Raw genomic sequence first — 19161 nt, forward strand, 5'->3', positions numbered from 1 at the left:
GACACCGCGACGCGATCGCCAACCTCAAGACCGCGGACTGCGTCGGCACCGAGACCATCGAGATGGAGACCATCGAGTGGGACCCCAACGCCAACACGTGCGTCGACATTGCGATCGACGCTGCTGGGCACGAAGACGTGTACAACAACTACGACTCGGACGACTCGGGCGACTGCTGCTCCATGTTTGAAGGCTGAGAAACACCAGTTCTATGCAGTCGACATCTACTAAAATACTAAAATACATAACTTGAGCACTTGGGTGCCTCAGTCCTCATACACTGTACTCGTCGGTGGTATCTTCAACATCAACACAGATGGCCGTGGACGGACCGACGAGGTGGACATGCCCGCATTGCAGACGCGTTTCTAGGCGAATGCCTCGTTTCATTGTGCAAGAATGGGCAATTTCCCAATGTGGTCATGTTGTCTGTTGCACCCGCCAGACGAAGGAGCCACTAGACGCTATGGATCTCGCGGTCCTGCTCGATAACGATACCCTCGCGAGTACCTCCTGTTCTGTGGACCTTCCTTGGCGTGTCTCAGATATTGTACTGTCCCGCCAAGATCGTCATTCGGTGATTTGCCTCTTGGCGAAATGTCATTTCTCCTACTCACCTTCTCGGTGCTTGGTCTGCTGCTGCTGGCCGTCGCCCACCGACCGACGACGCCACCGCCGATACAAGCTACGTCGCGCTGCGCTATCTGCTGGGACTCGGTCGCCGTCACCGCCGGCATGAGCCACTGCGGCGACTGCACAACGCTCTGTTGCGCCCCGTGCCTTCGACTGTACCTCCAGCGTAAAGCCGAGTCGCGCAACACGACGTTCGAGAGCCTGGCGTGCGTCGGCTGTGCGCGGCCACTCACCAAGCATGTGCTGCGAGAGCTCTTGTCTCCAGGGCTGTACGCGACCTTGTGCAAGCGGCTTGCGCCACACCACACCGCGAGCTGCCCGCGACGCGGTTGCGACGGCACACTGTACCTTGAGATGAACCGGAGCAAGTGGTTCTTTCAGCGGCGCGCCTTCTGCTCTCGCTGCCTCCGCCCCGCGTGTCTCAAGTGCGGGAAGGCGTACCATTGCCTGCCGACGTGCCAGGACCGCCGCTTCGAGGCCTACTGCCGCGCGCACAACGTCCAGACGTGCCCTAGCTGCCACCGCTACATTCAGCGGTCGGGTGGCTGCCACTACATGGAGTGCATCAAGTGTTCGCACGCCTTCTGCTGGAAGTGTCGACTGCCATGGCGCTTTGGCCACGCCTGCTAGCTCCTAGGAGTCTCTTCACTAAACGCAAAACACGAGCGGACTCTAATCTTGTCTTGTTGTACAACTCTACGACAACAAACAGAAACGAAATTTACGCCGACCACGCCTCGCGCATGATCTCGGCCGCCTCCTTGGCGTTGCGCTTGGAGAGACCGACGGCCGACGTCGGGAGGGCGTCGCGGCCGATGAACTTGAGGTCCTTGACGCCGACCTTCTCAAAGTGCGGGCGCACGTAGAGCCACGCGCCTTGGTTCACAGGCTCCTCCTGGATCCACGTCACGTCCGTCACGTTCTCGTAGCTAGCGAGCTGCTCCTGGACCTGCGCGAACGGGAAGGGCGCGAGCTCCTCGACGCGGATGATGGCCGTGTCATGGCGGCCGTGCGCGGCGCGCTGCTTGACGAGGTCGTAGTAGAGCTTGCCCGAGACGAAGAGCACGCGCTTGACGTCCGCCTTGGGGAGATCGTCGCCAATCACGGGCTGGAACGAGGTGCCCGGCGCCATCTCATCGAGGCTCGACGTGGCTTCGGCGAGACGCAGGAGCGTCTTGGGCGCCATGACAACCACCGGCTTGCGGAAGTCGCGGAGCTGCTGGCGGCGGAGCAGGTGGAAGTAGTTGGCGGGCGTCGTGAGGTTGACCACCGACATGTTGATGTCGGTCTCGTACGCGCTCAGCGAGTCGCGCAACGTCGACTCGAGCGCCTGCGTGTCGACGAGCTGGAGGAAGCGCTCGGGCTTGCCGCTCGAGTGGTCCGGGCCGGCGCCGTCGTAGCCGTGCGGCAGCAGCATCACGAGACCCGACTGGCGCATCCACTTGGACTCGCCGGACGCAATGAACTGGTCGATGACGATCTGGGCGCCGTTGAAGAAGTCACCAAACTGCGCTTCCCAGATGCAGAGGTTCTTCGGGTCCTCCCACGAGTAGCCGTACTCGTACCCGAGAACCGCGAGCTCCGAGAGGTTGCTGTTGACGACGCTGAAGCGCGACTTGGTCGGGTTGAGCGCCTCCGGGAGGTGCTGGAACGGGAAGTACATGTCTTCGCTGCCCTGGTCCGTGAACGCGGCGTGGCGGTGGCTGAACGTCGCGCGACGGCAGTCCTGGCCGGCGAGGCGCACCGAGTGGCCGTCCTTGAGGAGCGAGCCAAAGGCCATCGCCTCGGCCGTCGACCAGTCGACCTTGACGTTCTCTTGCGCGAGGAGCTTCTTGCGCGCCTGGATGTGCGTGCGCTCGAGGCGGTCGTGCACCTTGATCGAGGCCGGCACGTCCACGGACGCGAGCGCCAATTGCTTGAGCGTGTCGACGGCAACGCCCGTGTCGACCGACGCGCGCTGCTCGGCCGGCGTCGGCTGGTGCATCGTCGCCCACTTGCCCTTGAACGCGTCCACGTCTGTCGGCTTGTAGCTGGCAGTCTTGGCGAGCTCGGCCTCGAGGTGCGCCGTCAGCTTCGTTTTGAGCTTCTCGATCGCCTCGGGCGTGAGGACCTTCTGCTCCACGAGCTGCTGGCCGTAGACAGTCGGGAAGCTGCCCTTGGCCGTGATGGCGCCGTACATGCCCGGCTGCGTGAAGCGCGGCTCGTCGACTTCGTTGTGGCCGTGGCGGCGGAACGTCCAGAGGTCGATGACGATGTCCTTCTTGAACTTGTTGCGGAACTGCGTCGCGATGTGCGCGGCCTGGAGCACGTCCGAGACGGACTCGCCGTTGACGTGGATCACTGGGATCTCAAAGCCCTTGGCCACGTCCGTGCAGTACGTCGACGAGCGCCCGTCGCGCTTGGTGGTCGTGAACCCGACCTGGTTGTTGACGACGATGTGCACCGAGCCATCTGTCTTGAACGACGGCAGCTGACTCAGCGAGAGGCCTTCCGGCACACAGCCCTGACCAGAGAAGGCCGCGTCACCGTGGAGGAGGAGCGCCATGGCCTTGGCCCCGGCGTCGTTCTTGGCGCGGGCCTTGCCCGTCGCGACGGGGTTGATGATCTCGAGGTGCGATGGGTTGTGGAGGAGGCTCACGTGCACCTTGTTGCCAATGCCGTAGTCCATGCTCTGGGCAATGTGCGACGTCACGTCGTCGACGCCGTGGATGTGGTCGGGAAACTCCGAGTGGCCTTGGATCTTGTACAAGAGCTTGTGCACGGGGTACTCGAGGAGGCCGACAAGGAGCGCGAGGCGGCCGCGGTGGGGCATGCCGATGATGACGTCCGAGACCTCTTCGGCCGACGCCGTCGAGAGGATCGTCTGGATCGCGGCCAGCATGCTCTCGGCGCCCTCGCCCGAGTAGCGCTTGAACGACGAAAACTTCTTGGCCAAAAAGTTCTCAAACACCTCGGCCGTCATCATGGCCGTGAACGCGTTGCGCTGCATGGCCGGCGTGACCTTGAGCGACGGGGACTCCATCGCCTTGGCGAGCCACTCGCGCTCCTCGGTCGACCGCAGGTGCTCCATCTCAATGCCAATGGGACCGCAGTACGTCGAGCGTAGCTGCGCGTAGAGCGCCTCCGGCGTCGTGTTGGCGGCGTCGCTGAAGAACACTTCGCTGCTAGCGTCGACGGCGCCGAGGTTGAGGACCGGCGCGAACGCCGCCGACGCGAGCTCGGGCAAGGGCTTGGGCTTCTCGAGGTGGAGCGGGTCGAGCGAGGCTTCGAGGTGGCCGTGCTTGCGGAATGCACCGACCATCGAGCGGAGGGCGAGACCCTCGACGGAGGTCGCGGAGGCGAACGAGCGGCGCGAAACGGCGGCCGCGCGCTGGTGGACTCGGGAGGCAGCGGCGCGAAGCATGGCAAATCGGCTTGTGAGGACCGCCCTCTTCGTCCCCAAGATCCCCCCACGTGCACGTGCGTGTCAGAACATTTTGGCCAATCAGCAGCGCAGACGCGCTTGAACTTTCTTTTCAGCGAGAGGGATTGGTTCTTTTCAGCCAATCCGACGCCTTCATTGTTTCAGCGAATCAAATCCTAGCATCGAAGTTCGCACTTGAACTTGGCTGACTGGCACCCACGCCATCCAGGACAGACGTCTGGTCGCCGCTTCGCCGCGCATCCCGTCTCGATGGTCGGCGGCAAGCTGGCGCCCCGTACGTTATGCGTGCTTCATGCGGCCACAAGTGTACGAATCTCCGAATGCGGCGGCCAAAAGCACGAAAATGGACCCCAATTGGAGTCTGTCACAAGGTGATTTGGCGCCACACGACTTCGATTTTATAAATCACATACAAACACAAGGCTATTTTAATTCTCAAAATCGAAGTAGTAACGGATGCGTGCCCCTGACGACCCATGGAAGCTAGCCAGCTGGTTGCACCCGGCACGCTAAAGTGAGCGCCTCACCGCCAAGATTCAACAAAGCCCACGAGCGAAGCCGACCGAAGAGCCCTCCTCGACGGACGCAGCCCAATGGCAAGACTCGCAATTGCCTGGCGCCTCCTCTTCAATAGCACACGTACAGTAACAATAAGAGCTTATGCTGCGGCCCGGACTGGTGTCGAGCAGCTGGTGTCCGGCAAAGTGCCGTTCCTTCATCCATTCTGCGTCCATCGACATCCAGACGGCGGGTGCCGCTACCCACCACATCACACGACAGTCATCGCTCTCATGGACCCTCTCTGAGCGACCCCCTCTTAGTTAGCTCTCTGAGCTTAGTTGATGTCTCTTCTCAGACGCGGAAGGATACTCGGATCATTGACAAAATGTGACTGTCGGCTCAAAATTGGACACCGCTGACTTGGAGGAGGCGCTTGTAAAAGGCGATGGTCGCCGTCTCGTGCGCTGCGAATGAGATCGTTGGCGTCTTGGACGTGTCCTCGGAAAACTGCACCGGGTGAGGACAGAGATGCACGGAGGGGCGTACCTCCTCAAAGAACTCGGTCACAACGGGCTCGGCCATGAGGCCCATGAGTTCTACAATCGACGTTGCGACATCGGTTGCAGCCAACTAGCGCAGCACCGTCGTCGTTCATGACTCGTTTCATGAGTTTTTGCGTAAACTTGATGCGCTTGAGCTCCACAACCTACGGATGCCTCGGACGAGCGCTGCAGGTCCCAAGCGTACCGGCGCAGCATCGTTCGTCTCGGCCGCTACTACAGTCGTTGGCTCTGTCACGCCTGCAGTCGTTGGCTCGATCCCTGGCGGGCTCTCGGTAGTTGGCGTCGCTGCAGTGCTGCTCATGGGTGCTTCCAACGGCGTTGACTCGACGCGCAAGGGCTGGGCAGCCGACGCAATGACGTCATCGACCAGTCTAACCTCGCATCGATTGCAGTTCTCCGTGAAGACGTGGCACCTGCAGATGCTGCGGAGAAGCTCGCAGACGGCCGCGTCGTCTTCGTGAAACGCAAGCATCGACGGGTCTTGCGCAATCTACACTGCGTGTGAGTACCCTGCGAAAACATAGTCACTGGACTTCAAGAACGATGGCCTGTTCGGCTGGCGTCATGGACACGGTCGGGCACAGCAAGTGCGCGCTCGCAAGTCGTTCCACCTACAGTAGCGTAGCAGGTAAAATCGAGAGCAAGCGAGGACACACCGCCTCTTGTAGCGGGAGGTCTTGGAAGCGTTGCGACGGAAGGCTACTCGTTTGTGGCTCGAGCGGCGCTGCTCCCACATGGGCCTCGACAACGGGTGTAGCGACCGCAACGTCGGGCGTAGCACCCTCGGCGATCGGAGTAGAGACTTGCAGCAGCTCTGGCGCCTCCGGAACATCCGAAATGTCTCCGTCAATAGCTCTACAGGGCAAATGCAGTTGGACGAACATGCTCCGTGCGCTCGTACACGATAAACCCACGGAGAAGGTCCGCGACCCCTGGCTCGTCGATGTGAAAAGGCAGCAGCTGCGGGTCGGCAGCCAACTAGACATTAACGCTTCGTTGAGACACTTCACAGTACGAGAAGTGTACCTCTCGAATGACGCGGCTCTGGTCCTCAGACATGGTTGGCGTCGGCACCATGAGCCGGTTCTGCGCCAGCAACGTGACCTGCGGCGGACAATGAGACATCGACCAAGTCGCTTGCGCATCTACCGCCTCTTGAAGGGGTAAGCGCTGGTAGATGACGCGCGTCGGGTCGGGCGCGGGCATGAGATACTTGCGCAGCTCCGTGTAGAAGAGGCGCAGCACGGGCTCGGACGTCTGAAGGTAGATCACCGACGGGTCCAAGCTCACTACATCACGATATCGTCATCCTCGGTCGCCCGATGCTTCGAACCTTCGCGCAGAGCCTGGAGAATGCTCGGCTCGGACAAGAAGAGCGCCATCTTGGGCTCCAGAAGCATCTACAGACAAACGAACCTCAGCGGGCGGGGCTAATGTCACGCAACCTTTTGCACCGTCGCCGCATCGAACTGGACGCTCAGGATGAACGCTTCGAGCGACGTGTCGTGCACCTCGTGCTCGGTCGAGAGACCTCCGTGCGCGTACTTGCGCTCGAGCTTGGCCAGGAGGTCGGCCTCGCGTCCACGAAAGGCGCGGACAATGGTCGGCACTAGTCACAGTGTTTGCATTGAACTATAACTTGTGAAAGCCAACCTTGCGGCAGCTTGGCGGGGTTGTACTTGGCGTAGAACGCGGTGATCGCCTCGAGGTATTGCCTATTGAACCTGTTGGACTCCGCGATACGAGAGACGGGGCGCACCGCAGCGACTGGCGCATCGCTCGCACGCGCACCTTGGCCCGCCACATGCGCACAGTCTAGACGCATTCATCGCTTCCGGCGCAGTTGGCGACGCGCACCGATTGGATACGGAGGCAGGCGTCGGCACGAAGCCGGTCGCGCTCTCGGTGCAACGCGAGGTGCAGCGCATCCGAGTAGAAGATCATGGTCGCGCCGATCGCAAAGCTGCTGTCTCGGGCCCTAGGCGCACTTGATACATTGATACAAAACGAAAGAGGAGCGTACTCGTGAGGCAGCGCTTCGTGGGCAAACGCCTCGACTTGATGCTGGAGCGACTCGATCGCATCTAGCATGGCGTTTCGTATCGATGTATCAACGTACGATCCAATCAGTGACCTGGAAACAGCACGCGGTAGCGCTGGTGAAAGACACCGAGAAGCGTGTGGTGCCGATAGAGCAAGCTCGCCCACGTCGCGACTTGCGCGAGCATGTGGCCCTGGACCTGCGCCTCGAGCAGCTGCTCGTCCAGTGCAAAGTAGTCCTATCCACGCAAGCTTAGTCCCGCTTCCGTCATCACAAACTCAGACCGCCGACGACGGCAAGCGCGCGCGGAAGCAATGCACAAAGCGAGGTTTGGTCTGGCGCAGCTGCGCCAGCGTCGCCGCCACGTGGGCTCGGTACGTGCTCGACAGGCTGGGCAACTGTCGCTTCGACGCACTCATATTGTGCGTCCGCAGCGCCTACGATCTTGGGTCGAATGCGGGCTTGCTGCATTCGACGTACCTTGACAAATGCGTTGGACGACGTTGGCACGAGCGCTTGCAGCTCGCCCGAGAGCGCGTCGCTGTTTTTGGCCACAAAGTTGGTCGCCCTGCAACGACCGATCGAAAACTTGGAGCAAATCTGGAGAAAAGTACGTGTAGGTGACGGCGCTGCGGTGGTGGAGCACAGTAAACTGCAGCGGATCGTGCTCGATGCGCAGTCCTTCGTGCTGGGCGTTGCGCAGGTAGAGCGCGCGTACAAAGCGGCTACGACCACTCGTCAGAGTCGAAGGAACAGAGATTTCCAGACCTGTTTTTGGCTTGCTTGGCGTCTTGCTCGTTGCCGTGGAGCAGCGTGGCTTCCTCGAGGCAGGCCCAGACACCGACTGCGCTTTCCATGATCTGCATGCCCGGGCCTTCGTGCACGAGGAGGCTGCCGTGGTGTGTCGGCCAGAGCGCATCCAGGCCTTCGGCAAAGTACAGCGCGCACTGCGCCTCGCTCGCAAACTGCACGTGCAGCACAGCCAGCTTCTCGGTGAGGTAGTTGATGCACAGTTGCTAGTCCTCACTGAGTATCGCCGTTCGACCACAAAACGCTCGAGTACCTCGAACGAGTTGAGTTGCATGTCTTCAAACCCAAAGACATCGAGAAGCGTCACGTCGCATAGCTCCTTTGGCTACGCCACAACATGAGAAGACCCCTCGTTGGTCGCTCGTACGGCGTCGGTGCCAGGCGCCGTCGATCGGTTGAGAAGCGCAACGAGGGCGTGGAAGAGGCCGTCGTAGAGCAGCCTGCGCAAACGCTCAAGTACGTGCTTCAGAAAGAAGGCTCCTACCGAGCCAAGCTGTCGCGGGCCTTGATCGCGTGGGGTCGGTGCACGTGGAGCTCGTACGTCTCGGACGCTTTGGCCACGTTGAGCCTAACATACTATCACGACTAGTACGAGTCATCCACACACCGTTTGGTGCAGAGCGCGTGCTCGATCGCATGCGGCTCCAGCTACATCGCTCGATTCAGCCCCGGAGTGGCGAGAAGCAAGGAAGGACCGAGAGAAGGTACGCGATCGTGTGGAGCGCGTTCTTGTCGGCGACGCGCACGCCTTCGGCCACGCCCTGGGCGTTCGGCACGTCGTCTGCAGCCCAGCATGAGTGTTGCATTTAAAAACTGCAGGACATACCAAAGGCGAGGTTGCCGAGGTGCAGAATCGCTGCCAACACGCGAAAGATCGCGAGACGATCGAGCTCCGAGACGCCGACGAGGTCCAAGCACCGGAGCACTTGGTGCCAGCGCTGGCGGTCTTGGTCGAACGACGTGACGCTTCTACAACCTTCGTTTCAATCCTCGAGCATCATACTTCTCGACGTACGAGTCGTTCGTGCTCGAGCGGTCGTTCCCGAGGTACCTACACGAGCCACTCCGAGAGCACTCCAAGCGATCGATCGTACGCAAAGGCGAGTGGCGATGCAGCGTCGAGGCGAAGCTCGGCGAGAAGCGACGCGCTGCCGCCGAGCAGGAGTGCGTAGAAGATATGAAAGTTGAAGGCTACGCGACCGCGATCAACTCAAGGCCATGAGACATCGCGTACTGTCGGCGCTCGAGTTGGTCACGCGCGACGTTTCGAGGAAGAAGGGCGTGATCGCGCCACCTAAGGACATGTTAACTTCCTAGAAGAGGGTAGGAGAGTAGGAGGACCGTAGAGGTGGCCCGTCGTTGTGTGTACATGAAAGGCCGTCGACTTGCCAAAGCGCGACGAGTTGGGGTTGTGCATCTAGTGCCGAGTGACGCGTCTACCGTCACACAAACGGTGTACCGTGGTTGCATTCCCAAACGCCTCGAGCAGCACGTTGCCATCGAGGAGGACGGACAAGAGGCGCGCGGCCTACGTTGCTATGAGCTAGTGCAATAAGAACATAGATACGCGCGGGTTCTTGACGTAAAATACAAACTGCTCTTCGTCCTCGAGGCGCTGGAGCTCGTCGTACGACTACGCGTCACTCTCGTTAGGCGCTTGAAACATTGATATTTTGCGTATACGCCAAAAAACATGCGGTCCATGTGCACTTGCGGCAGTCTACACAATGACGCGTCGCGCATCACTCGAGTCAAGAAAGGCCGTACTGTTTGACGCCGTGGCTCACGGCGAGCATCTCGGGCCAGCGCTCGGGCGTAATGTCCAAGTAAATCGTCTCGTACTGAACCCTACCCCTGGTTTCGACATCGGACTATCGCCGGGATGCATCTTACTGCTTGGACGCGAGGAGGTCCATGAGGTGCGCCTCGTCACTGCGCATTTTGATTGTGCTTTTGGTCGAACTCGTGAAAAGTTGCACCTAGCCCTATGGTCTCTCGTCCACACTAATATATGAAAGTGTACCGTCGGCGGTTTGGGCGCTTGCTGGATCGTCGCGATGTACTTGAGTACGTGCTTGGCAAAGTCAGTTTTGCCGCTGCCTGACTCGCCCATGAGCACGATGCTCTCGGGTTCCTTGACGTCCAGCACGCTCGCCAGCGTCCTACGCAAGTCTTTGTATCAACTTGATACTTCAGGGAACGCACCGCTTGGCGAGCGCAAACGGGTGTGGACTGCAGACCGCTACGTCGTGGTCGCGGTACCTAGGCAATATAGTCGCCTTGTCAAAGATACCGAACGTACCACAGCACGGTGGCTTCGTCGTAGATCGAGTTGCCGGCCGTGTGGTGCAAGAGACGCGGCGCAGGGTTCACCATCAAGAGCGAGTCGCCCAGACTTGTGTAGACGCGGTCGGCCTAGCCCTTTACTAAAACAACATTTCCACGCATACAAGCACGCACCTCGAAGCGCCGGGCGAGCGCGTGGACGAGATTCTCGGTTGTAATCGGCGCGTGGAGCACTTGGAGCAGGTCGTCGTCAAGCTCACGATGCGCGTTCCACGAGCGTTTGGCCGCCAGCGCTTCCTGCGCATGCCATGACGCCACGAACGATCGCGAGACGCACCTGCTGGTACAGCGCTGCGTACTTGGCCATTGTCTTGGACCGCGGCGACAAGGCCACAAACGCCGGGTCCAACGTCTCAAAGTACTTGCGGGTGCCAGACGACAGCAGTGGCGGCGGCGTCTCGACCACCGCTGGCACCTCGACCACCGCTGGCACCTCGACCACCGCTGACACCTCGTTAGGCGGTGTCGTTGACAACGGGAGTACGTCGACCTCGGCTGACGACAGCCGCAAGCGTGCGGCGTGGGCATCCTCGTACCTACAGCACATCCGCGTGAGGTCGCCGCGGCCTCGTATTCCGACGCACTTGTAGCGGAGCTCGAGGGCCTCCTGGAGCACTTGGTTTTCCAGTAAGCTTAAACTGAGCCCGGCCGCTTGCTCGTGCGTAAAGACGATGCTGTGGCACAGCTCGAGGTACTACGCAAGTGTTTAGAGAGCAGAGCACAAAGCAATGTACCTGGTCCGACGTCCACTGCATCGGGTCGTCCCCCCACTCGGTCTTGGCCGTGTGTACGAGCTGCTGCAGCTTCCCGATCTCGAGTAGCATACCAAAGACGTCGGACGCGCCCGTGTCCAGCGTCCGTGTCGACGCGTGCAACGTCGTGCTGCGCAGCATCATGGTGAGCCGCACGGGCGGGACGGACGCGGCCATGACCTTGCGCAGCGCTTCAATCTACCTTAGCCATGAACCATGTACAGTACGACGAGAGCAGTGCGTACCCAGGACGTGCGCTCGGCGTCCGTGGTGGCCAGCATCGTGAGCACGAACGGCTTGGCGTCGTGGTCGCTCGAAGCCTTCTTGAGCTGGAACGCAAAGAGCTACACAAGACAACATGAGCAAGAGAGATGGTAGTCGCAGCTTTTGCCTTGTCCTTGGTGGTCGTTGGCGTCACGACGTCTTGGATCGCGACGCGGACAGCGCCTTTCTGCTTCTTGCGCTTGTCGTCGGCAAAGTAGACAAGCGTTCCGTCCTTGAGGAGCACAAAGTAGCGCGTCTTGACCGTCGAGAAGAAGTGGTGGCCGCGCTTCTTGAGCCAGCCCTCGAGCGCGACGTTCTCGTCCGCAATCGGGGCCGACACGGACGATCGCCGCCCCAAGAACCCGCTCATGGCAATGACCGAATTCGTTTTTCACATTAAAATAGCACAAGGCCTCTATGCAATATTTTTGCAAACGCCAAACCCAGAAGATCGCAATTCCAGCCAATGGCATCGCCACATGCCACACGCCGCCACACCGAGACACAGGTCGGTCCTGTGTCCTGCGCGACCAATGCCAAGTCCGAGGTGGTCCTCGCACGCGTCTTGGCATGTGTATGGTACCATTGCCGAGGCTGTCGCTGAGCATGGCTTGCTTGCTGGCTATCGAGTGCTGGCTTAAAGGTCCCTTGAGGTCGCGGCCCAAGTCCAAGGATGGAATAGCCGTCCATATTCCTCTGCGCGCGTGTGCTACGCTATTGACGCTTCTGCTTGCAGCAACACCGGGCAGAACGAGGAGGGTAGAACGATGTTGCTGCCATAGAACCAAGCGGCGAGCCAGATGGTGGCGCTGCCAATGCGAACGCGGTCAGAGATGGCGGGAACGCATCTGCTGACGTGTTCGAACGCCCATCTTGGCCTCGTTCCAAGTCGCATGCAACGTGGCATCGCTTGGGCGAGTGCATGTTGCTGCTGCTCCAGCTCGGGCTCTTTGCGCTTGCAGCAGCGACGCGGCTTGACTTCAACGAACCCGTTTCATGCCCGTACATTGCTGCAATGTACGGTGGACACCGTACAACCAGATCATGGCCGAGCCTCCTGTCGCCCTTGACAGATCGCGTACACTGGATCTCGAAGCCTCCTGCCGAGACGTACGCATGGACGATGCTGTTGTCGATCGAGGAGGACGCCATGCCCACGGACATGTCCCACCTTGACGAACGGCGTCATCATCTGGCCGGCAATAAACTGGTCGGATGAGGTCGGCTGCGAAAATGCATGCGATGGCCATTTCGAATCGCGTGCCAAAGACGACGCGATGGCCGACGACGCCGACGACGACGCCAAGGCTGAGACGGACCTGCTCAAGATGGAGTTCGTGGCCATCGACGGCCGCTACCGTGCGCTGCCTCGCGGGACCTCGACCGAGAAAGGTGCGACGCTCGGCGACTACCACTCGCCGCTGCCCGACGGCTGGCAGCACAAGGAGAGCTCGTCGCACCCGGGCAAGTTCTACTACATCCAGCCGTCCGGCGGCGCGGTGTGGGTCCCGCCGCTCGTGCGCACGGGCCACCTCTACGCGTGGAAGCTGCTCATCTACATCGAGTTTGGCCCCGGCAAGCTCGGCATGAACCTCCGTTCGATCGTGCAGGGTCCCGACATCCCATGGCAGCAGTTCCAGGTCGAGATCCACGCGCTCGTCAAGCTTGCGAGCGGCCTCCCAAGCCCTGCCGAGATGTACAACTGGAGCGTCAAGCCCGATCGGTGCTCGCGTCCACACGCTACGTATGCCATCTCATCGTTCGCGTAGGCGCATCTACCCTGGCTTCCGCATGGTCGAGATCCAAGGCACGTCCATTGCCGGCTACTCGTACAACGAAGTTATCGAGAAGATCAGCCAGACGCCGCGGCCCGTCACGATCGGCTTTTGCGACATTAGCCGCGGCCTCGTACGCGCTCCTCCGCTTCTTCGCTTGGCTCACATAGCTTGTATGCTCAGAAAGGAGACCCGGCCGACGACGAAGAAGACGAGACGGAGCTCGACCCGGAAGAAGAGAACAAGCTGCGGCTGCGTGCGATCGAGTCGGAGCACATGAAGACGCTCGTGGTCACACAGTTGCACAAGGAGGTGTGGTCCATGGACACCAACCGCCTCCTCTTCGACGAAGCCACTTCCATCGCCAAGGGCCGCGTCCTCGAGAGAGAGATGAAGGTCCTCCAGATGGTCTCAGCCAACTATGCAAGCGAGATCGACCGCCTCGTGCCCGAGAAGGAGATGCTCCAAACCCACCTCGACCAGCTCGAGCTCGAGCGCCGCCATACGATCCTGCCGGCGGAAATCACCAAGTGCCAGAGCCTCACGGCGCGCCAACAACGTACGCTGCGCCGCGCCTCTCATCTCATTCCTCGCGTGTAGAGCTACTGGACACGATCGCGCAGCTCGGCGTCGAGAACAAGCAGCTCCAAGACACGTTCGCCGAGCGCACGGCGCTGCTCGATCGCATGTACGTAGAGCTCGAGGACGACGTCGCGACGCCCGAGCGCATGTCGAGCAGCCAGCTTCTGGACGAGTACAACATCACGGGCCCGCCTTTGCAGAAGGTCGACTACTGCAACATGCTCTACTTCCAGCTCCAAGAAGCGCTCCAAGTCGAGCAGGACAAGGCCAAGCTCGCCCAAGAGGAGGTCAACCAGCTCTCGCGGCACCTCGACGCCATGAACAGTCGCGAGAGCGCTGTTGCCCTCGCAGCCGCGTCCTCGGACGCGATCCTCGGCACGTCCAGCAACGAGAGCTCGATCCGCGACCTTGAGATGAAGCTCGAGTGGCTCCGGCACCAAATGGTATACGTCATCATTGCGATGACGCGCGATCTGAGTCGTGTCGTAGCACAAGACGGTGGCGGCGCTCGCCAAGGCCGAGAAGCGCGGCAACGAGAAGATGGCGAAAGCTGGCTTGCGCCGGCGCAATCTGCTCAAGTCCGAGATCCAAGTCGTCCACGACGAACTCGCCTCGAAGCGGTCGGCCCGCGGCACGCAGCTCTCTTGCTCGACCGAGGTCGACCTCCTCGAGCGCAAGACGTCGTATTTGCGCACTGCTTTGGTGCGTACCGTCCCTCTGACGCATTCGGTGACGATTGATGTAGCGAGAGACGGTCGACGCGATCGCCAAGACGACGGTCAACGACGACCGCGCCATGTACCTCGCCCGCAAAGCTTTCTTGAAGAAGGAGCTGCAGACAACGGGCGAGCGCATGCAGGAGGTCGTCCACATGGAAGCGCTCGGCGGACGTCGCAGCAGCAATATCCTTGGGTCGCCACTCAAAGCTCTCGCCAGGAAAAGCCTTACGTTCGATGACGACGACGACGAGTACGACGCCAACGACTTTCGCACGTCGGCGTTCGTCGATTCGCCCGACCTCCCCGGCACGCCCGTCGAGTTTGCCGAGAGCTTGTCGCCAGTGTCCGAGTCGCCGCCGATGCCCGCGCAGGTGCCTCGTGTCGTGCCTCCGCCTCTCGCTCTTGACCCTTCGCCACCGACACCACCGACACTCAAGATGCCACCGACGCCGCCGACGCCCAAGATGCCACCGACACCGCCCGCACCGTTTTTGCCATTGCCAACGTACACGGCGCCAGCGGCCGCGGTCGCGACCCCGCCGATGGTGCAAGCACCTGCGTCGCCCGACCACCGCTTTGCAGCGCAACTTACGGAAGCGCTTTCGGTGGTCCGAGACTCGCAGCGGCTCTCGCTAAACTCGCTGCACGACGAGCAACCGACGACTACGACCACGACGGCGGACGTCGACCGGATCACCGAGTCCATCCGGTCGCTCCACGACAACGACGTCGACACGGACAACGAGAGCGAGAACGACGACGACGTGTCAGCGGCGAGGAGACTCGAGCAGCTCAAGAAGGAGCTCCGCATCGTGTCAGCGCAGCTCGCAAGTACGCCGAGGTCCCAGTCCCACGTCATCTCCAAGCTGCACCGCGATCGGACGCGCCTCAAGGCCGCGGTCGCCCAAGCCCAAGACCAAGTGCTTGTGGATAACCTCCAGCAACAACTGGTGCACTTGCGTACTGTGAGCAATGCTAACTATGGGTGCTAGCGTGCTGCAATGGCGCAGGCCACACAGGCCGCGTCCCAAGGCGACCGTGCCCGCGAGATCCACTACAAGCGCAAGGCCGCTGAGCTTCAGACAGAGCTCACCGCCGCGACGGACCGACTCGTCCACGCTGCCAAGCCGACGCCGTCGCTCGACGACCTCAAGAACGACTTGGTACACACCGCTCTTTGATGAGCATGGTCGGAAATGGCTTCGTAGCGGGCCGTCGTCAAGCGCATTGCAGAGACACCGCCGAATGGCCGTGCGATGGACGAGCTCCTCGCTCAAAAGCACGAACTCAAGAAGGCAATCGTGGCCAAGCAGCAAGAGATTCTGAAGGAACGGGCCAAGCGTGACGAAGGGCTCTCGCTCGATGAGCTCAAGACGCAGCTCAAGCAAGTGGTCGTGGCGATGACCAAGGACCCGGACAACATTATGCTCCAGCAGCGCCGCAAGCACATCAAGCAGCGCATCGCCAAGCTTCAAGATCGACAGCACAGCAGCAGTGCCAGCAGCAATGGCCTCCGGTCCGAAAGTAGCAGCAACGACTCGGCGCCGCACGACTACCTACAGCAGCGAGCGCACATGAACTCGACGGAACTTCTCGTGGGTGACATGGACCGCGCACGCTTCAACGCGACGGAGCTGCTCGTTCGCCCTGACGTCGACGCGCGCCGACTCAACCACACGGAGCTGCACGTCGATGCCCGGCGGCGGTTTGGGGGCACGGAACTGCACTCGGGCAGCTCCTCGATGAGCTCCGAGAGCAAGCGCCGGTCCAACTCGGTCGAAGGACGCGGCGTCTCGAGCCACAGCAGCATCAGCATCAGCAGCAGTAACAGCAGCAACGACATGCGCTTGCACGACCCAGCCGACTACGCGTCCTTGTCCCTCGACCAGCTCGAGCATGAACTCGTTCGCGACCTCTAGCTAGCTCATTCACAACTCATGTTGACGTTACGTAGCTGGTCGTGAAGGAAGCCACGCGGGCACCAGATCTGGATGGGTTGACAAAGGACCGGTACCGACGACAACTCTCGGAGCTCAACGCGCGCATTGCCCGCGCTGAAGCCGACGCCAAGCGCGGCAGCTCTGTCTTGCGCTCGGAGCTCGCGGAGCTCAAGCAGCAGCTCAAGGCTGTCGGTGTGCGGCTCGAAGAGACAACGCACGAAAAGACGTTCCGTGCGCTACTTCAGAAGCGCGCCGACCTCAAGGGAAAGATCGCGCGCCTCGAGCAGCAGCTGGTGCCCGAAATGCCGCCGGCGCCCGCGCCGCTGCACCCGAATGCATCGCCGGCCGAGATTACCATGTACATCTCTGGGCGCAAACATGAGCTGGTACGACTCTACACTAAGAGCGATCCCTCTCATGTGATAGTAGCGCGACGTGGTGCAAAAGCTCATGAAGACGACCCAAGATAAGGACAGCGTGAGCAGCAGCCACTACATGGCCCGGCGAAAAGAGCTCAAGCAGGCAATCCTTACAGCGCAGGAGGCCCTGCAGCGGACATCCGCAGTCACGACAGTATCTACCGACGCGCCGACGTCACGCGCGCCAAGCGAAGCGACGCCCGAGACGATGGACGCGCCAGCTGTCGAGAAGCACATTGCGGGGCTCAAGCAGGAGCTGGTACTCACGCCGTTTGCAAACTCATCTCATGTCAACTGTAGCGCGAGATTGTATCGGCGGTCGCCCAGCCCACAGCGTCGACGGCTCAGAAGCCCGAGCTCCTGCGCCGCCGCAGCGTCGTCAAGGAGCACCTCGCTGCCGCGCAAGACCACTTGGCGCAGATCACGTCGCCCGACGTTGAGAAGGCCAAGCACGAGATCGCCGTCGTGCAGCAGTACATTGCGTCCCTCCAAGACGACCTCGCTGCCGTCCTCGCCAAGATCAACTCGAAAGCGCCAGCTGATTTGGCCAAGTCGTCGCTCTACATGATGCGGCGCAACGACCTCAAGAACAACCTGAGCTTTGCCCAGGACCAGCTCGTGGAGCTGACACAAAACCTCAAAGCAGCGCTGGCAAAGGCGCGGCCGATCCGGTCATCCACGGCCTCGTCCGACAAGCGCGACTCGTCCAAGGCCGAGATCTTCGACGAGCCGATTCCGCTCTCGAGCGAGGACCACGTGCGCATGACGCAGACGTACAACGCGCCAATCCCGATGCAGACGGGATACCTCGAGCTCGAGCCGCTCTCGCTCAAGCTCTTCCGCAAGGGCAAGGTCGTCTGGTGCAGCATCGAGGCCAGCGGCTGTCTCTGCTGGTACAAGAGCCAGCGCGACCTCAAGCACGTGCGGGGCTTCGTCGACTTGGCCAAAACCTCGGCGCGCAACGTCTTTGTCAACTACGCACGCGGCAACACGTTCGACGTGCACGTTGTGAGCCCCGGCTTGCTCGCCAACACGGAAGAAGTCTCGCGCTTCATTGCGCCGTCCACCGCCGAAGCTCAAAAGTGGGTGCGCGCCATCAACGACACGATCAAGGTCCTCGAGACCGCAACGCCGATGAGCGCCGACGGCTATGGCCGCAACTCGGTCGTCTTCTAAAATACTATGAACCTAGTCACTGCTAGACGCCTTGCCAAAGGGTCTCGTCGTCAGCTCGGCGGGCGATGAAGAGACCTCTTCGAAAATCTTGAAGATGGCATATGCCATGCAAAAGCTCCTCATGATGCCGCAATTCGGCATCACTTTGGATACGAGTTTCGAGCGCTGTAGGCCGCGCACGACGGTGCAGCTTGGTGTTCTGTGCTATACAAAGCAAACTTGATCACGGTACGACGTAGGAGCCATTTTGTATTTTGACCGACGTTGGCCATCAAATTGCAAACGCACCGCGACAACTTGCGTGCTATTAGCCACAATATCCGGATATCCGGTGAAGCATCGCCAGGCCGCGCGGTTGACCACTTTGCGTTTGAAAGCGAAATAGCTAAGACTTGGCACATGGATAGATGATGCTGTGGAGGGCACGGAAAGCGAGGTCGCATCGACGTACGAGGCGTACAGTGGTCGCGAAACGCGATCCAAGATGCGCGCCAAACTGAGATCGTTGTGCCATCTGAGAGGCACAACGCTCTCCAGACTAAGATCGTAGTGCCATCTTAGCGGCATCACGCCAGGATGTCGACGCGGCTTGCCGACAACATCACGTTTGAAATGGGATCGCCCAAAGTTGGCACAGTGATAGAAGACGCTTCGGAGAGTAAAGCAGACTGCGATTCGCCATCGCTGCAAGCCAACAACGCGTGCAATGCTCGACCACAAATACAAAGCGCTCATGAAACGTTAAACATGCAAATGGCTGCATTGGCACGCCGTAGGCGTCATCTTCTACACTTTTAGCAACGGTCTCCCCTTCCAGCGGAACAAGATTGCGATTCCTAGCAACATTTGTTGAGTTACGACGTCCAGCACAGTATGTGCTGCGTTTGGAAAGGCGTGTAGCTCGCAATGCTCGGGCTTTCGCACTGGCAGTGATCTAGTATCACAACAAGAGTGATGGGATTCATGGGTCCTCGTATGTCAGAGGTCGCAAAAAACAATCGATTCCTATGACGTGGCACTCGGAGAATGTCCCATCTTGGAGCAAATGCTAAGTCGTGCAAAAACAAGTGTAAAAGCGAGCACGACAAAGGCGAAACGCAGTGCTTTTACAAGAGAAGGATATCAGCCTTGAGCGCTGCTCATTCCGCAATTTGCGCTGCAGGGCCTCGACCAAACGGCACCGCGTCGCACGGCAGGGCGGTCGCAAGCGGGCGTC

At 60.5% G+C, this 19161-nt stretch overlaps 4 protein-coding genes across 4 annotated transcripts; 2 read left to right on the top strand and 2 right to left on the bottom strand.

Moving 5' to 3' along the window:
* The first annotated feature begins 586 nt into the window (after positions 1–586).
* SDRG_16423 (hypothetical protein) lies at positions 587–1304 on the top strand. The gene has a single exon (XM_008622632.1). It carries the CDS (start codon positions 598–600, stop codon positions 1261–1263), a length of 666 nt encoding a protein of 221 aa, XP_008620854.1. The 5' UTR covers positions 587–597; the 3' UTR covers positions 1264–1304.
* On the bottom strand, positions 1287–4104 carry SDRG_16424 (oxoglutarate dehydrogenase (succinyl-transferring), E1 component). The gene has a single exon (XM_008622633.1). The coding sequence runs from the start codon at positions 4034–4036 to the stop codon at positions 1355–1357; it is 2682 nt and encodes an 893-aa protein (XP_008620855.1). The 5' UTR covers positions 4037–4104; the 3' UTR covers positions 1287–1354.
* Positions 4105–4837: 733 nt separating this feature from the next.
* On the bottom strand, positions 4838–11726 carry SDRG_16425 (hypothetical protein). The gene is made up of 45 exons (XM_008622634.1): positions 11462–11726; positions 11316–11414; positions 11053–11268; positions 10903–11012; positions 10596–10854; positions 10433–10555; positions 10275–10387; positions 10178–10234; positions 9996–10134; positions 9866–9951; positions 9740–9820; positions 9656–9692; positions 9540–9605; positions 9432–9500; positions 9314–9389; positions 9207–9266; positions 9067–9163; positions 8988–9023; positions 8799–8941; positions 8668–8753; positions 8580–8620; positions 8457–8540; positions 8340–8412; positions 8226–8297; positions 7931–8178; positions 7777–7887; positions 7643–7730; positions 7447–7599; positions 7256–7400; positions 7145–7205; positions 6979–7099; positions 6881–6936; positions 6775–6836; positions 6567–6730; positions 6455–6521; positions 6271–6410; positions 6148–6225; positions 6023–6099; positions 5778–5976; positions 5655–5732; positions 5535–5611; positions 5306–5492; positions 5201–5264; positions 5105–5154; positions 4838–5065 (listed from the first exon to the last, which is right to left on the bottom strand). Exons 1-45 carry the CDS (start codon positions 11702–11704, stop codon positions 4958–4960), a joined length of 4800 nt encoding a protein of 1599 aa, XP_008620856.1. The 5' UTR covers positions 11705–11726; the 3' UTR covers positions 4838–4957.
* An 885-nt stretch (positions 11727–12611) lies between these two features.
* On the top strand, positions 12612–17945 carry SDRG_16426 (hypothetical protein; the record flags this gene model as incomplete). The annotated part of the gene is made up of 11 exons (XM_008622635.1): positions 12612–13057; positions 13104–13242; positions 13293–13668; positions 13710–14134; positions 14181–14393; positions 14437–15360; positions 15403–15573; positions 15619–16314; positions 16365–16736; positions 16780–17028; positions 17070–17945. 11 exons carry the CDS (start codon positions 12612–12614, stop codon positions 17943–17945), a joined length of 4887 nt encoding a protein of 1628 aa, XP_008620857.1.
* Between the last annotated feature and the right edge of the window lie 1216 nt (positions 17946–19161).

The sequence above is a fragment of the Saprolegnia diclina genome (assembly GCF_000281045.1).
Source record: "Saprolegnia diclina VS20 unplaced genomic scaffold supercont1.127, whole genome shotgun sequence".
NCBI classification, from domain to species: Eukaryota; Oomycota; class Saprolegniomycetes; order Saprolegniales; family Saprolegniaceae; genus Saprolegnia; species Saprolegnia diclina.